The sequence below is a fragment of the Oncorhynchus tshawytscha genome, linkage group LG20 (genome assembly GCF_018296145.1).
Source record: "Oncorhynchus tshawytscha isolate Ot180627B linkage group LG20, Otsh_v2.0, whole genome shotgun sequence".
NCBI classification, from domain to species: domain Eukaryota; kingdom Metazoa; phylum Chordata; class Actinopteri; order Salmoniformes; family Salmonidae; genus Oncorhynchus; species Oncorhynchus tshawytscha.
This window is the reverse complement of record NC_056448.1, coordinates 35,190,426-35,214,774: the sequence shown is the minus strand read 5'-3', so window position 1 is coordinate 35,214,774 and position 24,349 is coordinate 35,190,426. Positions and strand designations below refer to the sequence as shown.

The window sequence follows — 24,349 nt, the reverse complement described above, 5'->3', positions numbered from 1 at the left end:
TGTAAAACTGACTATCCTACCGATCCTCGATTTCAACAATGTCATCTACAAAATAGCTTCCAATACTCTACTCAGCAAACTGGATGCAGTCTATCACAGTGCCATCCGTTTTTTTACCAAATCACCTTATACCACCCACCACTGCGTCCTGTATGCTCTAGTCGGCTGGCCCTCGCTACATATTCGTTGCCAGACCCACTGGCTCCAGGTCATCTAAGTCTATGCTAGGTAAAGCTCCGCCTTATCTCAGTTCACTTGTCACGATAACAACACCCACCTGTAGCACACGTTCCAGTAGGTATATCTCACTGATCATCCCCAAAGCCAACACCTCATTTGGCCGCCTTTCCTTCCAGTTCTCTGCTGCCAGTGACTGGAACGAATTGCAAAAATTGCTGAAGTTGGAGACTTTTATTTCCCTCACCAACTTTAAACATCAACTATCTGAGCAGCTAACCGATTGCTGCAGCTGTACATAGTCCATCTGTAAATAGCCCACCCAATCTACCTACCTCATCCCCATACTGTTTTTATTTTATTTACTTTTCTGCTCTTTTGCACACCAGTATCTCTACTTGCACATCATCACCTGCTCATTTATCACTCCAGTGTTAATCTGCTAAATTGTAATTATTCACTCCTATGGCCTATCTTATACCTTTTGCACACAATGTATATAGACTTTCTTTTTTCTACTGTGTCATTTACTTGTTTATTGTGTTGTCTTGTTTATTGTTTACTCCATGTGTAACTCGGTGTTGTTGTCTGTGTCACACTGCTTTGCTTTATCTTGGCCAGGTCACAGTTGTAAATGAGAACTTGTTCTCAACTAGCCTACCTGGATAAAGGTGATTTTTAAAAAATATTTTATTTTGTTACATATATTCTCCTTTCCCTCTTCTCTAGAAATCACCCAAAGAAGAGAAATACTACATGTCTGTTTTTCCTAAGATAGCAGAGCTGGCCTCCAGCCTGCCTCACTATATCAAGAAGGTAACAACATAGGAACTGAATGATGTACTATGGTACAGATGTAGTGTACTATGTAGTGTGGCAGACCAGGTCGTTTGGTCAAGACGTTTACACAGATCAGACATGGACAGAGTAGGATTAGCTCGGTTTCAAGGGTGTTTATTTAAATAATGAATCAAATTAAGAAAAGGATAGGTCTCCCCCATGAGACCCTACAGTGGTAGTGGACTATGTAGGGCACAGAGGTAGTGGACTATATAGGGCACAGAGGTAGTGGACTATGTAGGGTACAGATTGTAGAGGTACTGAATGTGTGTTCTCTACTCAGTCTGATAAGTGTGTGTGTGTGTGTGTGTGTGTGTAGGATATCCCTCTACTCAAGAAGGGCCAGACTCAGTCCATCACGTTGTCCCAGAGTCAGATAGCTTGTCTGCTGGCCAACGCCTTCTACTGCACCTTCCCCCACCGCAACTCTCCCAACCCCAGAGCAGAGTACCACAACTACCCCACCATCAACTTTAACAGGTCAGAATACACACAACAAACTCCACTGAGGACCCACACACATAGAGACAAACACAAAGTATTCCAACTTCAACAGATGATAACATGTGACCACTCTATCTCTCTGTGTTGTCAGTCTGTTTGAAAAGTGGTCTGAGAGGAAGAGAGAGAAGCTGAGAGCCCTCCTTCATTACTTCCACACTGTCACAGACCCAGGTACGTTACTACCACACACTACTATAGTCACTATAATGACTGGAATACAAGTGCTGTAGTGTACTGTAGTGTACAGAATGAGTGTATTATGTAGGTTACAGGAACCTATTTAAGGCCGTCTGATGAGTGTCGATGAGGAAAACCTTCTGATAATAGTTGCTGTGGGAACCAGGTTTACCTGTCTGAACTTTGACCCTTGTTGCCATGACAGCGACCAGGCCCAGTGGACTGGTGACCTTTGAGAGGCGCTACATCAGAGACAAAGACATGCCCTACTGGGGGAGGTACACACACTCACTCACTCACTCACTCACTCACTCACTCACTCACTCACTCACTCACTCACTCACTCACTCACTCACTCCTAATATGTCCCCTCTTGTCTTTCTCTGTGTGTCAGTTGTAAGGAGACTGTTCCTAAACTCCACGTCACCTCAGCAGGCTGCATAGAGGAACAGGGAGCAGGGATGTTACAGGTTGGTGGTTACTGGCTTGTGTGTGTAACACTGTATAAGTGTGTGTTCGTGAATTTTTGACTGTGTGTGTGTGTGTGTAATGCTGTATGTGTTTGTGAATTTGTGAGTGTGTAATGCTAAGAGTGTGTGTGTGTGTTGCAGGTGGACTTTGCCTGTAACATGATAGGAGGTGGAGTGTTGGGCTCAGGTCTGGTTCAGGAGGAGATTCTGTTCCTGATGAACCCTGAACTCATCGTATCTCGACTCTTCACTGAGAAACTAGGAGACAATGAGTGTCTCTTCATCACAGGTGTGTGTGTGTGTGTGTGTGTGATCACAGGTTATATCATTTCTCCTCCTCCCCCTTTCTCTCCGTTACATTTTCTCTGTCTCTCTCTCTCTCTCTGTAGGTTCTCAACAGTTCAGTCAGTACAGTGGCTACAGTGACACTTTTAAGTGGGAAGGGCCTCACAGAGACGACTTTGAGAGGTGAACACACACTCACACACTCACACACACACTCACACACTAAAGTCCCTGATTTCTCTGCCTGTGTTTGCAGGGATGAGTGGCAGAGGCTACGCAGACAGATTGTGGCCATGGATGCTCTCCACTTCAGACACCAGAGAGAACAGTACAACATGAAACAGGTCACCAGGGAACTCAACAAGGTGAGAGCCAACCCTCCTCTCCTGTAGGGGCCAGATTACAGCTGATTAGTAGAATCAGGTGTGCTAGCTAGAGCAGGGCTGGAGATAAATCTGATGTCGGTGGTGTCCTGTAATATCCTCCCTCAGGCATACTGTGGCTTTAAGGCAGATGACAACACTCACCCAGACTTCCTTCCTGACATCGCCACGGGAAACTGGGGCTGCGGAGCCTTCAATGGAGACCCCAAACTTAAAGGTACCCCAAACTGTTAACCCCTTTCTTAAAGGTACCCCTAACTGTTAACCCCTTTCTTAAAGGTACCCCTAACTGTTAACCCCTTACTTAAAGGTACCACTAACTGTTGACCCTGGCTCCTAACTCCCTAAACAATAACTCAACTCTACCCACAGGATATTCCACATAGACCCACTCTGAAAATTCACAGAAAATTACACTGTGATCTGATTGGTTGTTTGTCCCCTCCCAGCTCTGGTCCAGCTGATGGCTGCAGCCAGGGCCAAGAGGGGCGTGTCCTTCTTCACATTCAATAACTTCATCTTGGAGAGAGAGCTGCAGGACATGCACCACCTACTGGTCACACACAGAACTACAGTGGGTGAGTTAGTATGCACAGAACTACAGTGGGTGAGTTAGTACGCACAGAACTACAGTGGGTGAGTTAGTACGCACAGAACTACAGTGGGTGAGTTAGTACGCACAGAACTACAGTGGGTGAGTTAGTACACACAGAACTACAGTGGGTGAGTTAGTACACACAGAACTACAGTGGGCGAGTTAGTACACACAGAACTACAGTGGGTGAGTTAGTACACACAGAATTACTACACTCCAGAGTATGTGATCTGAGTTGAGTGGTCAGGAATCCCGCTCATTGCTCCTGGAGCACTGCTCTGACGTTCCATCTCCTTTCCAACCGCTCCGCTAAAAACCGCTCTGCACTCAAAAAATACAAATAAATGCTGCTCTTAATTCGCTCCATTCATTAAAATCACAATTGAACCAAAACCCATCTATTGTAACTACCTGGACCTACAGTAGCATTTGGTTTTGACGGATTGAAACCAAACCATTTGATTTGAATGAAAAGTATTTTAATACAAAGAAATACATTGTGAAGCATTTGCAAGTGCGACACAATTGGCTGGTAGGGACATAACGTGTTCAACATTTAAACAACATTTTGATGTATTAAATCATTATAGTCTATACATTGCACATATAGGCTGTGACATACTTACAATTAAATACAAATTAAATGAAAAATGCCTTATTAGACTCAGTCTACAGTGCCTTTGAATTCATTTTTAGAAACACAAGTTTGGCCAGTCTGTGGCTTCAGGCTCATGTGATGGTGCCTGGAGTCCAGAAGCACAGAGTACCCTCGCTCCACTTGCAGAGCTGCTGGGGATGCCAAGACCCTTTTGGCCACTCTTGCCATCCTGGGCAGAGATGCAGAGTTGTTGTTTTTTTCTCTCTCTAAGTAGTCCTAAAGGTTTTTAGGCAAAATAACACAATCAAAAGGGAAGCTCTTTGAAATTGGGAATATGCCAGGCCTATTGGGCCAAAATCAATGATGGCCTATTGTATAGATAATAGAACAAAAATGACCTAAACCTTTAAGAGATCAGATTTTTTGTTTATAAATACTTAGCTACAATGACACAGTTATCTACGCACCTCTTTCTTTCTGCATTTGAGATGTGTCCTTAGAGATTCCACAATGATTATTTAGTTGTGGACACCACATCACTCCCTCTCTTGCTCTTGGTCCTCATCTTTGTAAGTCACCTTGATTTTGCACCTGTGTGTTTTATCAGTTTCTATATGAAAATATTTAGTAGCTAAAGCAAGTGGCTCTAGCAGCACACAAGTAGACTACAAATGCATGCTGGGCCGGGGGCGTGCCCTGAGCTAATGAAGTGAGCGAAATTGGAGCGGGCGAGAAGGCTGACGCTCCAGCCTTTGGGAATCTCGCTCCGCGCTCCAGTCAAATTGGGCAGCCTCCGCTCCTCACTCCGCTCCAGCTCCACTCTGCTCACTTACAGTTGAAGTCAGAAGTTTACATACACCTTAGCCAAATACATTTAATCTCAGTTTTTCACAATTCCTGACATTTAATCAGAGTAAAAATTTGCTGTCTTAGGTCAGTTAGGATCACCACTTTATTTTAAGAATAAAGAATGTGAAATGTCAGAATAATAGTAGAGAGAATGATTTATTTCAGGTTTAATTTCTTTCATCACATTCCCAGTGGGTCAAAAGTTTACATACACTCAATTAGTATTTGGTAGCATTGCCTTTAAATTGTTTAACTTGGTTCAAACGTTTCGAGTAGCCTTCAACAAGCTTCCAACAATAAGTTGGGTGAATTTTGGCCCATTCCTCCTGACGGAGTTGGTGAAACTGAGTCAGGTTTGTAGGCCTCCTTGCTCGCACATGCTTTTGTGATGGCCACTCCAATAATTTGACTTTGTTGTCCTTAAGGCATTTTGCCACAACTTTGGAAATATGCTTGGGGTAATTGTCCATTTGGAAGACCCATTTGCGACAAAGCCTTAACTTCCTGACTGATGTCTTGAAATCTTGCTTCAATATATCCACATAATTTTCCTTCCTCGTGATGCTGTCTATTTTGTGAAGTGCACCAGTCCCTCCTGCAGCAAAGCACCCCCACAACATGATGCTGCCACCCTCGTGCTTCACGGTTGGGATGGTGTTCTTCGGCTTGCAAGCCTCCCCCTTTTTCGTCCAAACATAATGGCCAAACAGTTCTATTTTTGTTTCATCAGACCAGAGGATATTTCTCCAAAAAGTACAATCTTTGTTCCCATGTGCAGTTGCAAACTGTAGTCTGGCTTTTTTATGGCTGTTATGGAGCAGTGGCATCTTCCTTGCTGAGCGGCCTTTCAGGTTATGTCGATATAGGACTCATTTTACTGTGGATATAGTTACTTTTGTACCTGTTTCCTCCAGCATCTTCACAAGGTCCTTTGCTGTTGTTCTGGGATTGATTTGCACTTTTCGCACCAAAGTACGCTCATCTCTAGGAGACAGAACGCGTCTCCTTCCTGAGCGGTATGACGGCTGCGTGGTCCCATGGTATTTATACTTGCGTACTATTGTTTGTACAGATGAACGTGGTACCTTCAGGCGTGTGGAAATTGCTCCCAATGATGAACCAGACTTGTTGAGGTCTACAAATTTTTTTCCTGAGGTCTTGGCTGATTTCTTTTGATTTACCATGATGTCAAGCAAAGAGGCACTGAGTTTGAAGGTAGGCCTTGAAATACATCCACAGGTACACCTCCAATTGACTCAAATGACTTTCAGAAGCTTCTAAAGCCATGACATAATTTTCTGGAATTTTCCAAGCTGTTTAAAGGCAAAGTCAATTTAGTGTATGTAAACTTCTGATCCACTGGATTTGTGATACAGTGAAATAATCTGTGTGTAAACAATTGTTGGAAAAATTACTTTATCATGCAGAATGTAGATGTCCTAACCGACTTGCCAAAACTATAGTTTGTTAACAAGAAATTTGTGGAGTGGTTGAAAGGCGAGTTTTAATGACCCCAACCTAAGTGTATGTAAACTTCCGACTTCAATAGTGCTCTGATACACACAGACCTACAGAGGGTGAGTTAGTACACACAGAACTACAGTGGGTGAGTTACCATAGTACAGACTCAGATCTACAGTAGGTGAGTTACCATAGTACAGACTCAGATCTACAGTGGGTGAGTTACCATAGATAGTAGACACTAGGAACTACAGCGGATGAGTAACTATAGTAACTACACTGAACAAAAATATAAACGATACATGCAACAATTTCAAAGATTTTACTAAGTCACAGTTCATAAAGTGAAATCAGTCAATTGAAATACATTCATTAGGCCCTAATCTATTGATTTCACATGACTGGGAATACAAATATGCATCTGTTGGTCTCAGATACAGTTGTGTACAGATCTTTGTGACATGGGGGGTGCATTATCATGCTGAAACATGATGTGATGGCAGCAGATGAAGGGCACAACAATGGGCCTCAAGATCTCATCCGTGAATGGCTCACTTCTCCAGTGTGCCAGTGGCCATCGAAGGTGAGCATTTGCCCACTGAAGTTGGTTACAACGCCGAACTGCAGTCAGGTCAAGACCCTGGTCAGGACGACGAGCACACAGATGAGCTCCCCTGAGGCGGTTTCTGACAGGTTGTACAGATATTCTTCGGTTGTGCAAACTCAGAGTTTCATCAGCTGTCCGGGTGGCTGGTCTCAGACGATCCCGCTGGTGAAGAAGCCGGATGTGGAGGTCCTGGGCAGGTGTGGTTACATGTGGCCTGCGATATTGAGGCCTGTTGGACGTACTGCCAAATTCTCGAAAACAACGTTAGAGGCGGCTTATGGTTGAGAAATTACCATTAAATGATCTGGCAACAGCTCTGGTAGACATTCCTGCAGTCAGCATGCCAATTGCACGCTCCCTCAAAACTTGAGACATCTGTGGCATTGTGTTGTGTGACAAAACTGCACATTTTAGAGTTGGCTTTTATTGTCCTCAGCACAAGATGCACCTGTGTAATGATCATGCTGTTTAATCAGCTTCTTGATATCAAATCAAAATCAAATCAAATGTATTTGTCACATACACATGGGTAGCAGATGTTAATGCGAGTGTAGCGAATGTTAGTGATGGCTGTTTAACAGTCTGATGGCCTTGAGATAGAAGCTGTTTTTCAGTCTCTCGGCCCCTGCTTTGATGCACCTGTACTGACCTCGCCTTCTGGGTGATAGCAGGGTGAACAGGCAGTGGCTCGGGTGGTTGTTGTCCTTGATGATCTTTATGGCCTTCCTGTGACATCGGGTAGGTGTCCTGGAGGTGTCCTGGAGGGCAGGTAGTTTGTCCCCGGTGATGCGTTGTGCAGACCTCCCTACCCTCTAGAGAGCCTTACGGTTGTGGGCGGAGCAGTTGCCGTACCAGGCGGTGATACAGCCCTACAGGATGCTCTCGATTGTGCATCTGTAGAAGTTTGTGAGTGCTTTTGGTGACAAGCCGGATTTCTTCAGCCTCCTGAGGTTGAAGAGGCGCTGCTGCGCCTTCTTCACGACGCTGTCTGTGTGGGTGGACCAATTCAGTTTGTCCGTGATGTGTACGCAGAGGAACTTAACTTACCATCCTCTCCACTACTGTCCCATCGATGTGGATAAGGGGGTGCTCCCTCTGCTGTTTCCTGAAGTCCACAATCATCTCCTTTGTTTTGTTGACGTTGAGTGTGAGGTTATTTTCCTGACACCACACTCTGAGGGCCCTCACCTCCTCCCTGTAGCCATCTCATCGTTGTTGGTAATCAAGCCTACCACTGTAGTGTCGTCCGCAAACTTGATGATTGAGTTGGAGGTGTGCATGGCCACGCAGTCGTGGGTGAACAGGGAGTACAGGAGAGGGCTCAGAACGCACCCTTGTGTGGCCCCAGTGTTGAGGATCAGCGGGGTGGAGAAGTTGTTACCTACCCTCACCACCTGGGGGCGGCCCGTCAGGAAGTCCAGTACCCAGTTGCACAGGGCGGGGTCGAGACCCAGGGTCTCGAGCGTGATGACGAGTTTGGAGGGTACTAGGGTGTTAAATGCTGAGCTGTAGTCGATGAACAGCATTCTCACATAGGTATTCCTCTTGTCCAGATGGGTTAGGGCAGTGTGCAGTGTGGTTGAGATTGCATCGTCTGTGGACCTATTTGGGCGGTAAGCAAATTGGAGTGGGTCTAGGGTGTCAGGTAGGGTGGAGGTGATATGGTCCTTGACTTGTCTCTCAAAGCACTTCATGATGACGGAAGTGAATGCTACGGGGCGGTAGTCGTTTAGCTCAGTTACCTTCGCTTTCTTGGGAACAGGAACAATGGTGGCCCTCTTGATGCATGTGGGAACAGCAGACTGGGATAAGGATTGATTGAATATGTCCATAAACACACCAGCCAGCTGGTCTGCGCATACTCTGAGGGCGCGGCTGGGGATGCCGTCTGGGCCTGCAGCCTTGCGAGGGTTAACACGTTTAAATGTTTTCCTCACGTCGGCTGCAGTGAAGGAGAGTCCGCAGGTTTTGGTTGCGGGCTGTGTCAGTGGCACTGTATTGTTCTCAAAGCTGGCAAAATTTAGTCTGCCTGGGAGCAGGCATTGACGGGTCTGGTTTTCTTTTTGTAATCTGTTATTGACTGTAGACCCTGCCACATACCTCTTGTGTCTGAACCGTTGAATTGTGACTCTACTTTGTCTCTATACTGACGCTTAGCTTGTTTGATTGCCTTGCGGGGGAAATAGCTACACTGTTTGTATTCGGTCATGTTTCCGGTCACCTTTCCCTGGTTAAAAGCAGTGGTTCGCGCTTTCAGTTTCACGCGAATGCTGCCATCAATCCACAGTTTCTGGTTTGGGAATGTTTTAATTGTTGCTATGGGAACGACATCATCAATGCACTTTCTCATGAACTCGCTCACCGAATCAGCGTATTCGTCAATGTTGTTGTTGGACGCAATGCGGAACATATCCCAATCCACGTGATCGAAGCGGTCTTGAAGCGTGGAATCAGATTGGTCGGACCAGCGTTGAACAGACCTGAGCGCGGGAGCTTCTTGTTTTAGTTTCTGTCTGTAGGCAGGAAGCAACAAAATGGAGTCGTGGTCAGCTTTTCCGAAAGGAGGGCGGGGGAGGGCCTTATATGCGTCGTGGAAGTTAGAATAGCAATGGTCCAAGGTTTTATCAGCCCTGGTTGTGCAATCGATATGCTGATACAATTTAGGGAGTCTTGTTTTCAGATTAGCCTTGTTAAAATCCCCAGCTACAATGGATGCAGCCTCAGGATATGTGGTTTCCAGTTTGCAAAGAGTCAAATAAAGTTCGTTTAGGGCCGTCGATGTGTCTGCTTGGGGGGGAATATATACGGCTGTGATTATAATCAAAGAGAATTCCCTTGGTAGATAATGCGGACGACATTTGATTGTGAGGAATTCTATGTCAGGTGAACAGAAGGACTTGAGTTCCTGTATGCTGTTGTGGTCACACCACGTCTCGTTAATCATAAGGCATACACCCCCGCCCCTCTTCTTACCAGAAAGATGCTGTCGGCGTGATGCGTGAAGAAACCAGCTGGCTGCACCGATTCCGTTAGCATCTCTCGAGTGAGCCATGTTTCTGTGAAGCAAAGAACGTTACAGTCCCTGATGTACCTCTGGAATGCTACCCTTGCTCGGATTTCATCAACCTTGTTGTCAAGAGACTGGACATTGGCGAGTAGAATGCTAGGGAGTGGTGTGCGATGTGCCCGTCTCCGGTGCCTGACCAGAAGACCGCTTCGTTTCCCTCTTTGACGACGTCGTTGTTTTGGGTCGCAGGCTGGGATCCATTCCGTTGTCCTGGGTGGAAGGCAGAACACAGGATCCGCTTCGGGAAAGTCATATTCCTGGTCGTACTGATGGTGAGTTGACGTTGCTCTTATATTCAGTAGTTCTTCCCGACTGTATGTAATGAAACCTAAGATTACCTGAGGTACCAATGTAAGAAATGACACGTAAAAAAAATGTCAACAACTGCATAGGAACGCGAAGCGAGGCGGACATCTCTGTCCGCGCCGCAAGCTGTCAGGTGGATGGATTCTCTTGGCAAAGGAGAAATGCTCCCTAACAGGGATGTAAGCAAATTTGTGTACAAAATTTGAGAGAACTAAGCTTTTTGTCCATATGAAACATTTCAGGGAGCTTTTATTTCAGCTCATGAAACATGGGACCAACACTTTATATGTTGCGTTTTATATTTTTGTTCAGTGTATTCAAACCAAGGTGGCATTGACTTGCACTACGCTTTTTATCTCTTGATGGTTGCTAGGCTGCACCCATTACTTCTATCCTCCTGGCAGTTGTAAACTTTGTGAGGCATGTCACTTCACTCATCTCTGCATATAGCCCACCACATGCACTGTTTTCTTAACCACAACACGATGGATCCATAAAGAATTACTGTGGGAATAAATATCACTGAATAACGAAAATATGGGAATAAAGTAGGCTAATGCAATTGAAGGCATAAGATTGTTACTTAATGAAACTCCAATAGCATGAGCCTACCTGTGTGTTGTCAACTATTTCAGCACTGTTTTCAGACAACGTGGAACTCTTGACAAATCAAGGTTGCCATCCAATTGGCGACAGATTTCCTTGTGAATATTCTAAAAACCGCATAAAGGAAATATGCACATTTTCCCACTAGTGTGTTTCCACCAAATGGACTTGTTGTGGAAAAAAAATCAGTCTTGATGACATAGTGCACACAAAAAGTAATGAATGTACCAAATTCAATGTGTACAACAGTGAGAATATATTTGTTTGTCAAACAGCAGTCACGCATCGATCATCATGTCACCAGAATAAGACCCTCTATATTTATTGGAAAGGAGCATCAAGATCATCACCGTGCACTTTCACCACCCTGTGAAGTTCATCATAACTTATTTCATCTGTAGCCTAATAAACTGCATGGTTTCCTGACGAGTTGTAGTGGGAGGACCACACATGTCATCGCGTGACTCCATGTTCATAGGATGGTTATTATATCAATATTTGTGTATAAGCGTTTCCACCAACATTTCTCACGTAATTAATTTAATTAGACACAAAAAGCTCCCACCTTGTCTAGTGTATTTTGTTTTGTCGACATTTGGAAAGTTTACCAACAAATCTTCTGTTTCCATCAGGCCTGTCGTGACAATTGTTTTATCCAACATGTACACTAAATGACCAAAAGTATGTGGACACCTGCTCGTCCCCACCTATGCAGCTATAACAGCCTCCACTCTTCTGGGAAGGCTTTCAACTACACATGGACAATAACCCACAAAATACCCAAGGAATATGGCTACCTAAATATGGTCCCCAATCAGAGACCACGATAAACAGCTGCCTCTGATTGGGAACCAATCTAGCAACCATAGACAAATAAACACCTAGATATACAACAACCCCTAGATATACAAAACCCCTAGACAATCCAAAACTACACAAACCACCCTCGTCACACCCTGACCTAACCAAAATAATAAAGAAAACAAAGATAACTAAGGTCAGGGCGTGACAGTATTCCCCCCCCCCCAAAGGTGCGGACTCCCGGCCGCAAACCTAAACCTATATGGGAGGGTCTGGGTGGGCATCTAACCTTGGTGGCGGCTCTGGTTCTGGACGCCACCCCCCCTTCTTTACACTGAGTCTTCGCCGTAGGCCCCGGGCTGGGGACCCTTGCTGCGTGGATCATTGCCGAATGTTCTAGACTGGGGACCGTCGCTGGAGACCCCGGGCTGGGGACCATCGCTGGAGACCCTGGGCTGGGGACCATCGCTGGAGACCCCGGGCTGGGGACCGTCGCTGGAGACCCCGGGCTGGGGACCATCGCTGGAGACCCCGGGCTGGGGACCGTCGCTGGAGACCCCGGGCTGGGGACCGTCGCTGGAGACCCCGGACTGTGGCCCGTCGTTGGAGGTTCTGGACTGTGGCCCGTCGCCGGACGCTCTGGACTGGGTACTGTCGCCGGACGCTCTGGACTGCCGAGGCGCACTGTAGGCCTGGTGCGTGGTGTTGGCCACTGGTGGTACTGGGCTGGTGACACACACCTCAGGGCGAGTGCGGGGAGGAAGCACAGGATACACTGGACCGTGGAGACTCATTGGAGATCCAGAACTTTGAGCTGGCTCAATACGTCCTGGCTGGATGCCCATTCTAGCCCGGAAAATGTGAGGAGCTGGAATAGAGCGCACCGGGCTAGAATAGCGCACTGGAGACACCGTGCGCTCTACTGCATAACACGGTGCCTGACCAGTAACACGCTCCCCACAGTAAACACGAGGAGTTGGCTCAGGTCTCCTACCTGACTCAGCCAATCTCCTTGTGTGCCTCCCCCCTCCCCAAAAATATTGTGGCTGCCTCTCGGGCTTCCGTGCTAGCCGTGTACCTTCATATCGTCGCCGTTCCTCTATTTTCCGGTATTTTTCCTCGTAGTGTCGCCGTTCCGCTTTCGCTGCCTCTAACTCCTCCTTAGGACGGCGATACTCCCCCGGCTGTGTCCAGGGTCCTGCTCCATCTAATATCTCCTCCCAGGTCCATCTCCACATTAAGCTCTGTTGCTCCTTTTCACGCTGCTTGGTCCTTGTTTGGTGGGTTATTCTGTCACGTTCGTCATAACGATAAGACCAAGGCGCAGCGTGATAAGAATACATTCTTCTTTTAATTAAACGAAGAACACTTAACAAACTAACAAAATAACAAAACGAACGTGATGCTACAATAACAAGTGCTGACAGGCAACTACACATAGACAATAACCCAAAAAATACCCAAGGTATATGGCTACCTAAATATGATAAACAGCTGCCTCTGATTGGGCACCAATCTAGCAACCATAGACCTATAAACACCTAGATAAACAACAACCCCTAGACATACAAAACCCCTTGTCGTGTCTTTACTGTCATTAACTGAAGACTGATAGTTTTTATCAAAGTTTCTCTGTAATGAGTTACTATGCGATCAACTGATTAAGCACATAACTAATTAACTATGAAATCGGGGCACCAAGGAAAAATATTCAGATTACAAAGTTATCATTTCCTAAAATAACTTTTCAGATATTTTATCTGATCAATTAGTCTTTGAATTAATGAATTATTTACTTTACCTCACGTTAGTCTCATTCCAAACGTTGTAAATTGTTGGTTATCTGCACGAACCCAGTCTTCACTATGAGTCATCCATACATCAATTGTCTTAAATCATTTATTTATAACTAAGTAATTCACAGAAATGCATAAACAAACAAACAAAGGTAAATGTAATGATAGGAAACTGCGCCCTAGTGGGCTAAACCAACATGGCGGCTTGTTAAACAAAAAGGGAAATGGGGGTCGACTAAGAAGTCACTACAGAGTTAATTATAACAATTAAAATGCTAATCCTTTACACATGAACGCTCACTCATTCGGGAACAATTGCAATCAATATATATATTTACGCTCAGTGTGTCGTCTTGATCGCTGGTGTAAAGTTTGTCTTTCGTAGAATTCTCCGTCTCTCTCCCTCTCTCTCTCTCTCTCTGTCTTGGTTAGAGGGGATAGTTCAAAGTGTCATTCATTATAGAATGGATGTTTCGGCGGTTCTCGTTCAATGATACCGAATTCCTAGCTGTAGACTAGTAATTAGTATCAAAGACTTGTTCTCATTCTGTCGGTATCGATAGTCTAAGAGTTTAACCACGTGGTATGGTTAAAAGATTCAGCAATGGTCTACAACCTTTGTCCTCCCCTAATGGAGAATAACATGGTGATAATTTCTCAAAGTTGGGTTTTATTCGGAATGGCAGAAAAGGGCTGTCCCAGGATGTCTGACCCTCACTGGGCTCAGGGGCGGTCCTCTGATTTAGTTCAAATCCAATTCCCTTTTTGAGTTTTCCTTCATTAAACAGTCCAAAATCACATTGTAAAATTGTGTAAACAGTATCATACTCACTCATTCATCTTATACAACAATTAGATGTAAACATTATATCTGGGGCTATTATATAAACAGCGTTATGGTAATGTGGCCACACCGTCTCCCATGACCTTCCCAAGTTGTGACAAACGGACCAGTTTGTAGCTGGATTCTTCACCGATCTTTTACACTTTCTCTGGAATATGAACTTTGTTCGTACCTCAAGTTCTGTAAGGTGGAAGGATTTCCTTTGTCTCCATGAAAAACTGCTCTCTCTGTAACTGTGTGTCCATGAGTTCTTCTCAGGACTTTACGACCTCTGACCACAGCAGCCTAGTTGAAGGAGGAAAGGGGGAGGCAGGGAGAGGGGGATGGGGTTGCTATACTCAAAGAGGCCAACGTCATGACACCCTAGACAATACAAAAACTACACAAACCACCCGTCACACCCTGACCTAACCAAAATAATAAAGAAAACTAAGATAACTAAGGTCAGGGCGTGACATATTCGTTTTCTCATCTATCACTGATCAGAAACATTTGGCATTCAAGAATATAGCCTAAATCAAGAGTAGGTATATTATTTTGCTTGAGTGCGTATAGTCAACTCCAAAAGCTTGAGGTTGTGATTTTTTTTTTTATAGATTGTTATTATTTTCTATTGATATGATGAAGATTCTCTCAATGGAAGACCCTACACCTGCACCCTGTCAAAGTGGACTGAGGATAGAAAAAACATGGGCCTGCCTTGGACGAGGTTTTTTATATGACATTGGTTCCACACGTTGCCGTGATGTAAAAAAGTCCTCCTTCCCTTCACTGTGTTTAGTCAAACATCAAATCCTCCTGGTTGCCGTGTAAATCAAGTTTGATTGATTGATTCCTCTCCCCTGTCTCAGGTGAGCTGTATGAGTTGCTGGTTGACTACTGTGCTGTGATACAGTTGGCTCACACACATGCGGACCTGTTTGACTGGATCAGGAATACCCTGAAACACAGGAGTCAGCTGTGAGGACACATCTACATACTCTAAAGGAGCTTCCTTTCCTTGTCTCCTTTCCTTTTTTCACATTATTGAGATGCACCCCAGAGATAGTGGCTCTATGAATGATCTGTGGATAGAAACATGGTACAATTCCAAGTAATGGTTGATTATGAATGTGTTTGTCTTTTCAATAGACAACTGTTCCTAAATCAAACTGATACATTTGTAACTACTGCATACTGAACTATTTAGAAAACGACTAAATGTGATGATAAAACGAAGCTAATGAAATGATGTCAACAAAATCAGGGGTCCTGCTTTTTGATTTCTCCCTTGATGATAGCCAACAATTTAACAATCACCAGACATATATATATATATATATATATATACATGCAGTGTTCTGTAAAATACTCTAAAATTATACTTTTTTTTCTTTAAACATTTTGAATAAATTCCTCTTTATAATCTAGTGACTTCACTGTTTGTTTATTGGCAAAATGAGTTTTGTGGCTGTATTGTGGCTGACAGACATACGCACCAGTGGCGGCTGGTGGGACGAGCTATAGGAGGACTGGCTCATTGCAATGGCTGAAATGGTGTAAATGGAACAGTATCAAACACATCAAACATGGAAAACACTTTTGACTGTGTTGCATTAATTCTATTCCATTAATTCAATTCCATTCAGTCATTACAATGAGCCAGTCCTCCTATAGCTCCTCCCACCAGTCTCCACTGACACACACGTCTCTCTCTTGTTTCTCTGTCTCTCTCTCTCACTCACACACACACACACACACACACACACACACACACACACACACACACACACACACCCTTTGGCAGAACCAGGAAGTCCCTCCCACAAACTCTCTTCGGTGGAAACTAACCTGATCCGAGTCTCTCTGTCGTCTGTCTGTCTGTGTGTGAGTGAACAACAACAGTCTAAATGGCTCAGCAGGGAGTTCTACTGGACCAGGACTAGTTATGTTGTTCTGTCTGTCTGGATCTACTGAAGGAGCCGGTGGCTATTCCTTGTGGACACAGTTACTGTAGAAGTTGTATTGAGGGCTACTGGGATCAGGACGAACAGGGCATCTACAGCTGTCCTCAGTGCAATCAGACCTTCACTCCAAGGCCTACTCTGAGGAAAAATAACATGTTGGCTGAGGTGGTGGAGACACTGAAGAAGACAGGACTCCAGGCTGCTCCCCCTGCTCTGTGCTATGTTGGACCTGGAGATGTGGCGTGTGATTTCTGCACTGGGACCAGAAAGCCCTCATGTCCTGTCTGGTGTCTTACTGTGAGACTCACCTCCAACCTCACTCCTGGACTAAAGAAACACAAGCTGGTCAACTGTGTGCTGTGGTGAATGTTTGGTAACAATCAACAACATAGTCCAGGAGAGAGAGAGAAGGTGCGGAAGGAGCACCAACAGGCTGTGGAGTCTCTTAAGGTGAGAGAGAGAGACTCTCCAGTCCCATTGTATGGAACAGGCTGTCTGGGTTCCCAGTTAGAGTGGGAATATACGTTTTGACAAGGAGCCTCCTCTCTCTCTCTCGCTCTCTCTCTCTCTCTCTCTCTCTCTCTCTCTCTCTCTCTCTCTAACAGCATTCTGCAAATACAGCAGTGGATGACAGTGAGAGGATCTTTACTGAACTGATCCACTCCATGGAGGAAAGGCTCTCTGAGGTGAAGGAGCTGATCAGAGCTCAGGAGAAGGCTGAAGTGAGTCGTGCTGAAGGTCTACTGGAGCCACTGAAACAGGAGCTAGTTGATCTGAGGAGGAGAGATGCTGAGCTGGAGAAACTCTCACACACAGAGGATCACATCCATTTCCTTCAGGTGACTATACTGTCTTGTTACATTATGTAATGTAATATCTTATTACAGGTTACACTGAATTAGAGCTGGAAGTGACCCCTCTTATAATCCAGTGATGAGCTAGAAGTGACCCTTCTTATAATCCAGTGATGAGCTAGAAGTGACCCTTCTTATAATCCAGTGATGAGCTAGAAGTGACCCTCTTTATAATCCAGTGATGAGCTAGAAGTGACCCTCCTTATAATCCAGTGATGAGCTAGAAGTGACCCTTCTTATAATCCAGTGATGAGCTAGAAGTGACCCTTCTTATAATCCAGTGATGAGCTAGAAGTGACCCTTCTTATAATCCAGTGATGAGCTAGAAGTGACCCTTCTTATAATCCAGTGATGAGCTAGAAGTGACCCTCCTTATAATTCAGTGATGAGCTAGAAGTGACCCTCCTTATAATTCAGTGATGATCTAGAAGTGACCCTTCTTATAATCCAGTGATGTCAATCTTTGCTTGTTGGTAAACTAAACTGAGCATTGTGGAGCCCTGTATTGTAGTTGAGCGCTGACACACACAAGATATGTTTTTAATACGTTATTAATAATATCAAATATTACATTAGATTCCTAAAAAGCATTCTCATGCCCTCACGTTGAAAACAGAATGTCATGTCTTTATTGAATGAATAAATTATAAAAGGACAAACATATACTAACAACACTATACTAACATAAATAAATCCTTTATTTAGTTCCAAAGAGATCCCCACCAGACCAGTAGACATTTTCACCTCGTCTCTTCATAAGTTACTACTGTATCTTATATAATGTTTGATATAATAATATACTAGTCATTTCTCATCCAGTAATCTCTTAACAGCTTGTTTACATTTGGCACAGGAGGTGGAAGAGAGGGAGGAGAAGAGAGGAGGAGAAGAGGGAGTGATTGGTCAAGAGGAGAGGAAAAAGAGAAGGGGATGAGTGGGGAGAATAAAGGAAGGAGGGTGAAAAGACAGATGAAGAGAGGGATGGAGAAGAAAGAGAATGAGAAGGGAGAGATGGAGAGAGAGGAAAATGTACAAAAGTATTTGTATGGTTGATAAAATGGGTCCATTGTTTGTCTGACTCTATGGACATTTCCCCCATGAATCAACAGTTCAAGAGGACCTATGGTCAGTCAGTGTGCGTATCGCGGAAGTCTTCTATAGCAGACAATCCAGTGTATGCTGGTTTAGGGATAAGGGTTAGGGTGTAGGGTTTAAGTGAGTGTCACACCCTGACCTTAGAGAGACTTTTTTTATTTCTTTATTTGGTTAGGTCAGGGTGTGATTTGGGTGGGCATTCTAGTTTGTATATTTCTTTGTTGGTCGGGTATGGTTCCCAATCAGAGGCAGCGGTCTATTGCTGTCTCTGATTGGGGATCATACTTAGGCAGCCCTTTTTCCCACCTTCAGTTGTGGGATCTTGTCTTTGTTTATGCATGACTAGCTTTACATTTGGTTTGTGTGCATTGTTTTTTCCCGGTGTTACGTTTTCAAATAAAGAGAGAATGTACGCCTACCACTCTGCACCTTCATTTATCATCCGATGACAAGCGTAACGGTGAGCTAAAACTCAAGTGTATGCATCCAGGTGAAAACCTGACTAAAAAGCGGTGTAACTTCAGCAGAGTGAGGTAAGGGTAGGGTGTAGCCAGGGTCTAGGGGTCAGGATATCCCTGTGCTAGGACTTTCAAGTGTATGCATCCAGTTAAAAAGCGTAGAACTCCAGCAGGTAGAGTGGAGTGGAGGCCGAGGGTATAAGGGTGTATTGAGTAGGGTGTAGTACATTGGGTGTAGGGTCTTCTAAGACTTTCAAGTGTAAGTGTCCAGGTTAAAAGCTGTATCTAGGAAGTGTTGTAACTCCACCAGGTGAGGTAAGGTTACGGTGTAGGGTATAGGGGTTAGGGTGTAGTGTATAAGTGTGTTAGGACTGTTCAGTAAATGCATCCAGGTTAAAAGCTGTATCTAGGAAGCGTTGTAATTCCACCAGGTGAGCTGCTTTGTTCCCTGTAGCTGGAGCTGCTGCTGGCCCACGACCAGCATACCTACACATACACACAAAAGAATGAAGCACACAATTAATACAAAACACAAGTCTATTCCCCCTGCGTTTCATCAAATCATTCAATGATCTCTTTCCCAGAGCTGGTATGAGTGAAGGAGGGTGGGTTGTACCAAACGGGGCGGGTGCGGTCAACGGTGGTTCGTAGGCGGGGTTTGACATAGTCATAGTAACCCTGGTTCTTGTGTTCTTCCTGGCACCACACCAGGTCAGCATTAGGATAACGATCTGTCTCCACTTTCACCTGGTCAAACGGAAACGGAGAGAGCTGGAGGAAGAGAGAGAGAGAGGTGAGATTGGAAGTGTGTGTGTGTGTGTGTGTGTGTGTGTGTGTGTGTGTGTGTGTGTGTGTGTGTGTGTGTGTGTGTATGTACCTGCTCTATGCGCGCAATGGCCACAATATCATCATTGCCTCTGTTGTTGCGTTCTCGGGTCAGTTCATAGTAGACCTTCCCAGTACAGAACACAATCCTCTTCACCGCCTCTGGGTTCTCACACACAGGACCACTGTCTGGGATCAGACGCTGGAAGTGGGTACCTGAAACACACACGCGTCAGAGACACTGGGGCTCTTTCTCAAATCATCTTTCCTTGAGTCCTCACATCTTCTCGCCTCCTCAAAACCCAATGAGCCCCACTCTTCTCCCATTCCATCCATCCATCCCTCACCTGGCAGCATGTCATCAAAGCTTGACTTGGCCTCTGGGTGGCGCAGCAGAGACTTGGGGGTAATGACTATCAGCTGGAGGACAGAGAGAATCAATAAAAAGAGGAGAGGTTAGTGTGTGTGTGTGTGTGTGTGTGCGTCTGACACTCACAGGCTTCCTGAAGGCCTGTAGTATTTGTCTACGGAGGATGTGGAAGTAGTTAGCCGGTGTAGAGCAGTTGACTATGATCCAGTTACAGTCATACAGCTGACGCACTGCAAACTCCTCAGCAGAGAATATCTGTGGACGGGACAGGTCATACACACACAAGTTTAGAGACTCCCTCTCTCTCGCTGTCTCTCAGACATACACAAACACACACACACACTTACAGGGTAGGTATCTGGGTCTTCGTTACACATCTGCAGGAACCTCTCTGGTCGGGCCGAGGAGTGCTCTGGTCCCTGAGTGAAGAATCATTGGATACGTCGTTTATCATCCATTTGTGTCAACAGATTTTTTCCCAAACGGACACCGACATTTAGAGAGACAGAGATAAAGCGATAGGAGCTGCAGTACTATTCTGTTCTCAGTGACTATGGCAGGCAGGCAGACATGCAGACAGACAACGAACCCATATATAGTAGTCCCTACCATTCCCTCCATGCCATGGGGCAGCAGCAGGACTATTCCGTTCTGTCTGACCCACTTGGCCTGTCCTGGGCAGATGAACTGGTCTATAATACACTGGGCTGTGTTGTTGAAGTCTCCAAACTGGGCCTCCCATAGAACCAATGCATTGGGACTGGCCATGGCAAAACCCAGCTCAAATCCTAGAGATAAAGGGGAGAGAGGGACAGAGGCAGAGTGAGGGAGAGGGACAGAGGCAGAGTGAGGGAGAGGGACAGAGGCAGAGTGAGGGAGAGGGACAGAGGCAGAGAGAGGGAGAGGGACAGAGGCAGAGTGAGGGAGAGGGACAGAGGCAGAGAGAGGGGGGGGATGTTCAGGTCAGAAGGAATGAGGGTAGTAACTAACAAAAACAGACAAACCCCCATAATGTTGTGGCCAGACAACCCCCATAATGTTGTGGCCAGACAACCCCCATAATGTTGTGGCCAGACAACCCCCATAATGTTGTGGCCAGACAACCCCCATAATGCTGTGGCCAGACAACCCCCATAATGCTGTGGCCAGACAACCCCCATAATGCTGTGGCCAGACAACCCCCATAATGCTGTGGCATGCTGTGGCCAGACAACCCCCATAATGCTGTGGCCAGACAACCCCCATAATGCTGTGGCCAGACAACCCCCCATAATGCTGTGGCCAGACAACCCCCATAATGCTGTGGCATGCTGTGGCCAGACAACCCCCATAATGCTGTGGCATGCTGTGGCCAGACAACCCCCATAATGCTGTGGCATGCTGTGGCCAGACAACCCCCATAATGCTGTGGCATGCTGTGGCCAGACAACCCCCATAATGCTGTGGCATGCTGTGGCCAGACAACCCCCCATAATGCTGTGGCATGCTGTGGCCAGACAACCCCCCATAATGCTGTGGCATGCTGTGGCCAGACAACCCCCCCATAATGCTGTGGCGTAAAGCGCAAAATAATAGACTGCATCTGTATGTATATGAATGTGTGCATATACTGTATGTACGTACTGTGTGTGTACATGTTCCCATAAGAATAGTAAACCAAAATGTTTACTGAACACATTTTGCCAGTCCCCACAAGGAAAAAGTATATTTCTAGGGGTTATAGGGTTAGAATTAGTGTCAGGGTTAGAATAAGGGTTAAAGGTTAGAAGTTAGGTTTAAGGTTAGGTTTAAGGTTATGGGGTTAGGCTAAGGTTTAGGGTTCGGTTTAAGGTTATAGAGTTACGTTTAGGATTAAGGTTAGATTTAAGGTTATGGGGTTAGGGTAAGGTTTAGGGTTATAGGGTAAGGGTTAGGTTGAAGGGTGAGGGTAAGGTTTAGGGAAAATAGGATTTTGAATCGGAATCAATTGTGTACCCCCACAAGGTTATTAAAACCAGACTGTGCGTGTGTCCGTGTGCGTGCATCCGTGCGTGCGTGCGTGTGTCCGTGCGTCCGTGCATGTGTGCGTGCATCCGTGCTTGTGCTAACCCAGTACTCCATACTCCGACAGAGAGCTGTTACAGACGGTGTATGGAGCCTGGTTAGGAGAGATGTGGTTCATGGGGATACAGATCCTCCTATCAATCTTCTGGTCATGCAGGACATGGTGCCTGTGACTGTGCAGAGAGGAGAGAGATGGAGGGAGAGAGAGAGAAAAGAAATCAAGAAAGAGGCAAATATCATAGAGAGGGATGGGTAGAGAAAAAGAGGGAGTGGGATAAAGAGAAGTTAAAACACCACCATATTGTTACAGTACTGCTTGAGCTACATGTTGATTAAACTGACATAACATCCAGTTATGAACGTAACCCTGGTTTCCTGAAAGACACCTTACTATAGAATACTCAAACTACACAACACTGTCAAGCAAGTGACTTACGCTCGACATAGTCATAACAGTGACATAGACTGTCCTTAAGGGTGACATTAATACCTGAAGGTTCCTCTCTCTACGTCCTGTCCACTGAGACGTATGTGTGTCCCCTCCTTGAGCAGCGAACCAAAGGCCATGTACTCTCCTAGAGCCCAGTCACACACACGCTGGCCCACCATCGCCGCACGACCCTTTAGTAAACGACTCAGACCTGAACCACACACACACACACACACACATAGATAGATGAGGATATGTACTCTCCTAGAGCCCAGTCACACACACGCTGGCCTACCATCGCTGTACGACCCTTTAGTATACGACTCAAACCTGAACCGCACACGCACACGCACACACACACACACAGATGGATGAGGATATGTACTTGTCTTCCACAGGTTTTGTGTGTGTGTGTGTGTTTATCAGTACCCCTGTGTAGGGTGAAGTCTTCCACAGGGACAGATGAAGCGATGTATCCTATGTGTACCAGCTCCTCCTCAGGCAGGCCTGTAGACAGACTGGTCATACTCTTAGGCTGGCCGTCCACGTTGAAGAAACCTACACACACACACACACACACACACAGAGAGATAAATATACATGTTGTTAGTGTCTGTCTACACATTATAGATTTTAACATATACATATATATGCCCTTAACCTATGTTTTACAATATATAGTTTCTCACGCACAAAGGCATACACACACACACACACACACACACACACACACACACTGACCGGGCCAGGGAGAGTCCAACCAGTGTTTGATGTGTAGAATCTTCTCGTCTTTAGAGCGAGCGTGAGCCTCCTCACAGATCTTGTCATACTTGGCTATCTCCTCCTACAGATGGGAAGAGTTCATATCTATTTAATGTTGAATGATGTTATACTCAACACCAGATGGGAAGGGTTCATATCTATTTAATGTTGAATGATGTTATACTCAACACCAGATGGGAAGGGTTCATATCTATTTAATGTTGAATGATGTTATACTCAACACCAGATGGGAAGAGTTCATATCTATTTAATGTTGAATGATGTTATACTCAACACCAGATGGGAAGAGTTCATATCTATTTAATGTTGAATGATGTTATACTCAACACCAGATGGGAAGGGTTCATATCTATTTAATGTTGAATGATGTTATACTCAACACCAGATGGGAAGAGTTCATATCTATTTAATGTTGAATGATGTTATACTCAACACCAGATGGGAAGGGTTCATATCTATTTAATGTTGAATGATGTTATACTCAACACCAGATGGGAAGGGTTCATATCTATTTAATGTTGAATGATGTTATACTCAACACCAGATGGGAAGGGTTCATATCTATTTAATGTTGAATGATGTTATACTCAACAACACCCCTTTGCCACCTCATGTCAATCAGCAAGTACATTCTATTTCATTCATTCAAGATAGTATTTTATGTAAAGACAGAGGGCAGAATAGGATATCTTAGTACACGTTTGTACGGTTTGCAAGGGTTGTGTGACTCAGTTGGTAGAGCATGGCACTTGCAACGCCTAGGGTTTTGGGTTCGATTCCCAAAGGGGACCAGTACGAACAAATATGAAAATGTATGCACTCATTACTGTAATTCGCTCTGGATAAGAGCGTCTGCTAAATGACCTAAATGTAACATGTTGTTTATGATTTATATGGCCATATACTGTATATGAGTATATAGTATAAATGGCAGAATGTGTTACCTCATAGTCCTGTCTGCTGACTGCTCCCTCTGCTAAGAGTTTCTCAGAGTATTTCTGGAGGACTCCTTTCTGCTTCTTGATCTGCTTGTACATCAGAGGCTGAGTGAACAAGGGCTCGTCCATCTCATTGTGGCCGTTACGCCTGTAACACACCTGGAGGGTACACACACACACACACACACACACACACTCATATATATATATATATATATATATATATATATACACACACAGA

General features: G+C 45.0%; 2 protein-coding genes across 7 annotated transcripts in view; one reads left to right on the top strand and one right to left on the bottom strand.

The window, feature by feature from the left end:
- The window catches only part of pargl (poly (ADP-ribose) glycohydrolase, like), a 35,080-nt gene extending 19,305 nt beyond the window's left edge, over positions 1-15,775 (top strand). Inside the window, exons 7-17 of the mRNA XM_024381768.2 lie at positions 907-993; positions 1,337-1,497; positions 1,613-1,692; positions 1,904-1,976; positions 2,093-2,168; positions 2,310-2,457; positions 2,558-2,636; positions 2,710-2,818; positions 2,945-3,053; positions 3,286-3,414; positions 15,218-15,775. Coding sequence (XP_024237536.2) covers positions 907-993; positions 1,337-1,497; positions 1,613-1,692; positions 1,904-1,976; positions 2,093-2,168; positions 2,310-2,457; positions 2,558-2,636; positions 2,710-2,818; positions 2,945-3,053; positions 3,286-3,414; positions 15,218-15,330 — 1,164 coding nt within the window. The 3' untranslated portion in view covers positions 15,331-15,775. The remainder of the gene's footprint in view (positions 1-906; positions 994-1,336; positions 1,498-1,612; positions 1,693-1,903; positions 1,977-2,092; positions 2,169-2,309; positions 2,458-2,557; positions 2,637-2,709; positions 2,819-2,944; positions 3,054-3,285; positions 3,415-15,217) is intronic.
- A 1,997-nt stretch (positions 15,776-17,772) lies between these two features.
- The window catches only part of LOC112220122 (2-oxoglutarate dehydrogenase, mitochondrial-like), a 51,818-nt gene continuing 45,241 nt past the window's right edge, over positions 17,773-24,349 (bottom strand). For 5 of the 6 annotated variants that reach the window (XM_042302547.1, XM_042302548.1, XM_042302549.1 and 2 more), the window contains 12 exons: positions 24,115-24,267; positions 23,129-23,231; positions 22,817-22,945; positions 22,448-22,598; positions 22,003-22,130; positions 20,524-20,702; positions 20,262-20,333; positions 20,041-20,169; positions 19,892-19,964; positions 19,597-19,760; positions 19,336-19,490; positions 17,773-19,205 (listed from right to left, as the gene is read on the bottom strand). In XM_042302547.1, coding sequence (XP_042158481.1) covers positions 19,085-19,205; positions 19,336-19,490; positions 19,597-19,760; positions 19,892-19,964; positions 20,041-20,169; positions 20,262-20,333; positions 20,524-20,702; positions 22,003-22,130; positions 22,448-22,598; positions 22,817-22,945; positions 23,129-23,231; positions 24,115-24,267 — 1,557 coding nt within the window. In that variant the 3' untranslated portion in view covers positions 17,773-19,084. The remainder of the gene's footprint in view (positions 19,206-19,335; positions 19,491-19,596; positions 19,761-19,891; positions 19,965-20,040; positions 20,170-20,261; positions 20,334-20,523; positions 20,703-22,002; positions 22,131-22,447; positions 22,599-22,816; positions 22,946-23,128; positions 23,232-24,114; positions 24,268-24,349) is intronic. The other variant, XM_042302551.1, reaches the window with a different exon arrangement.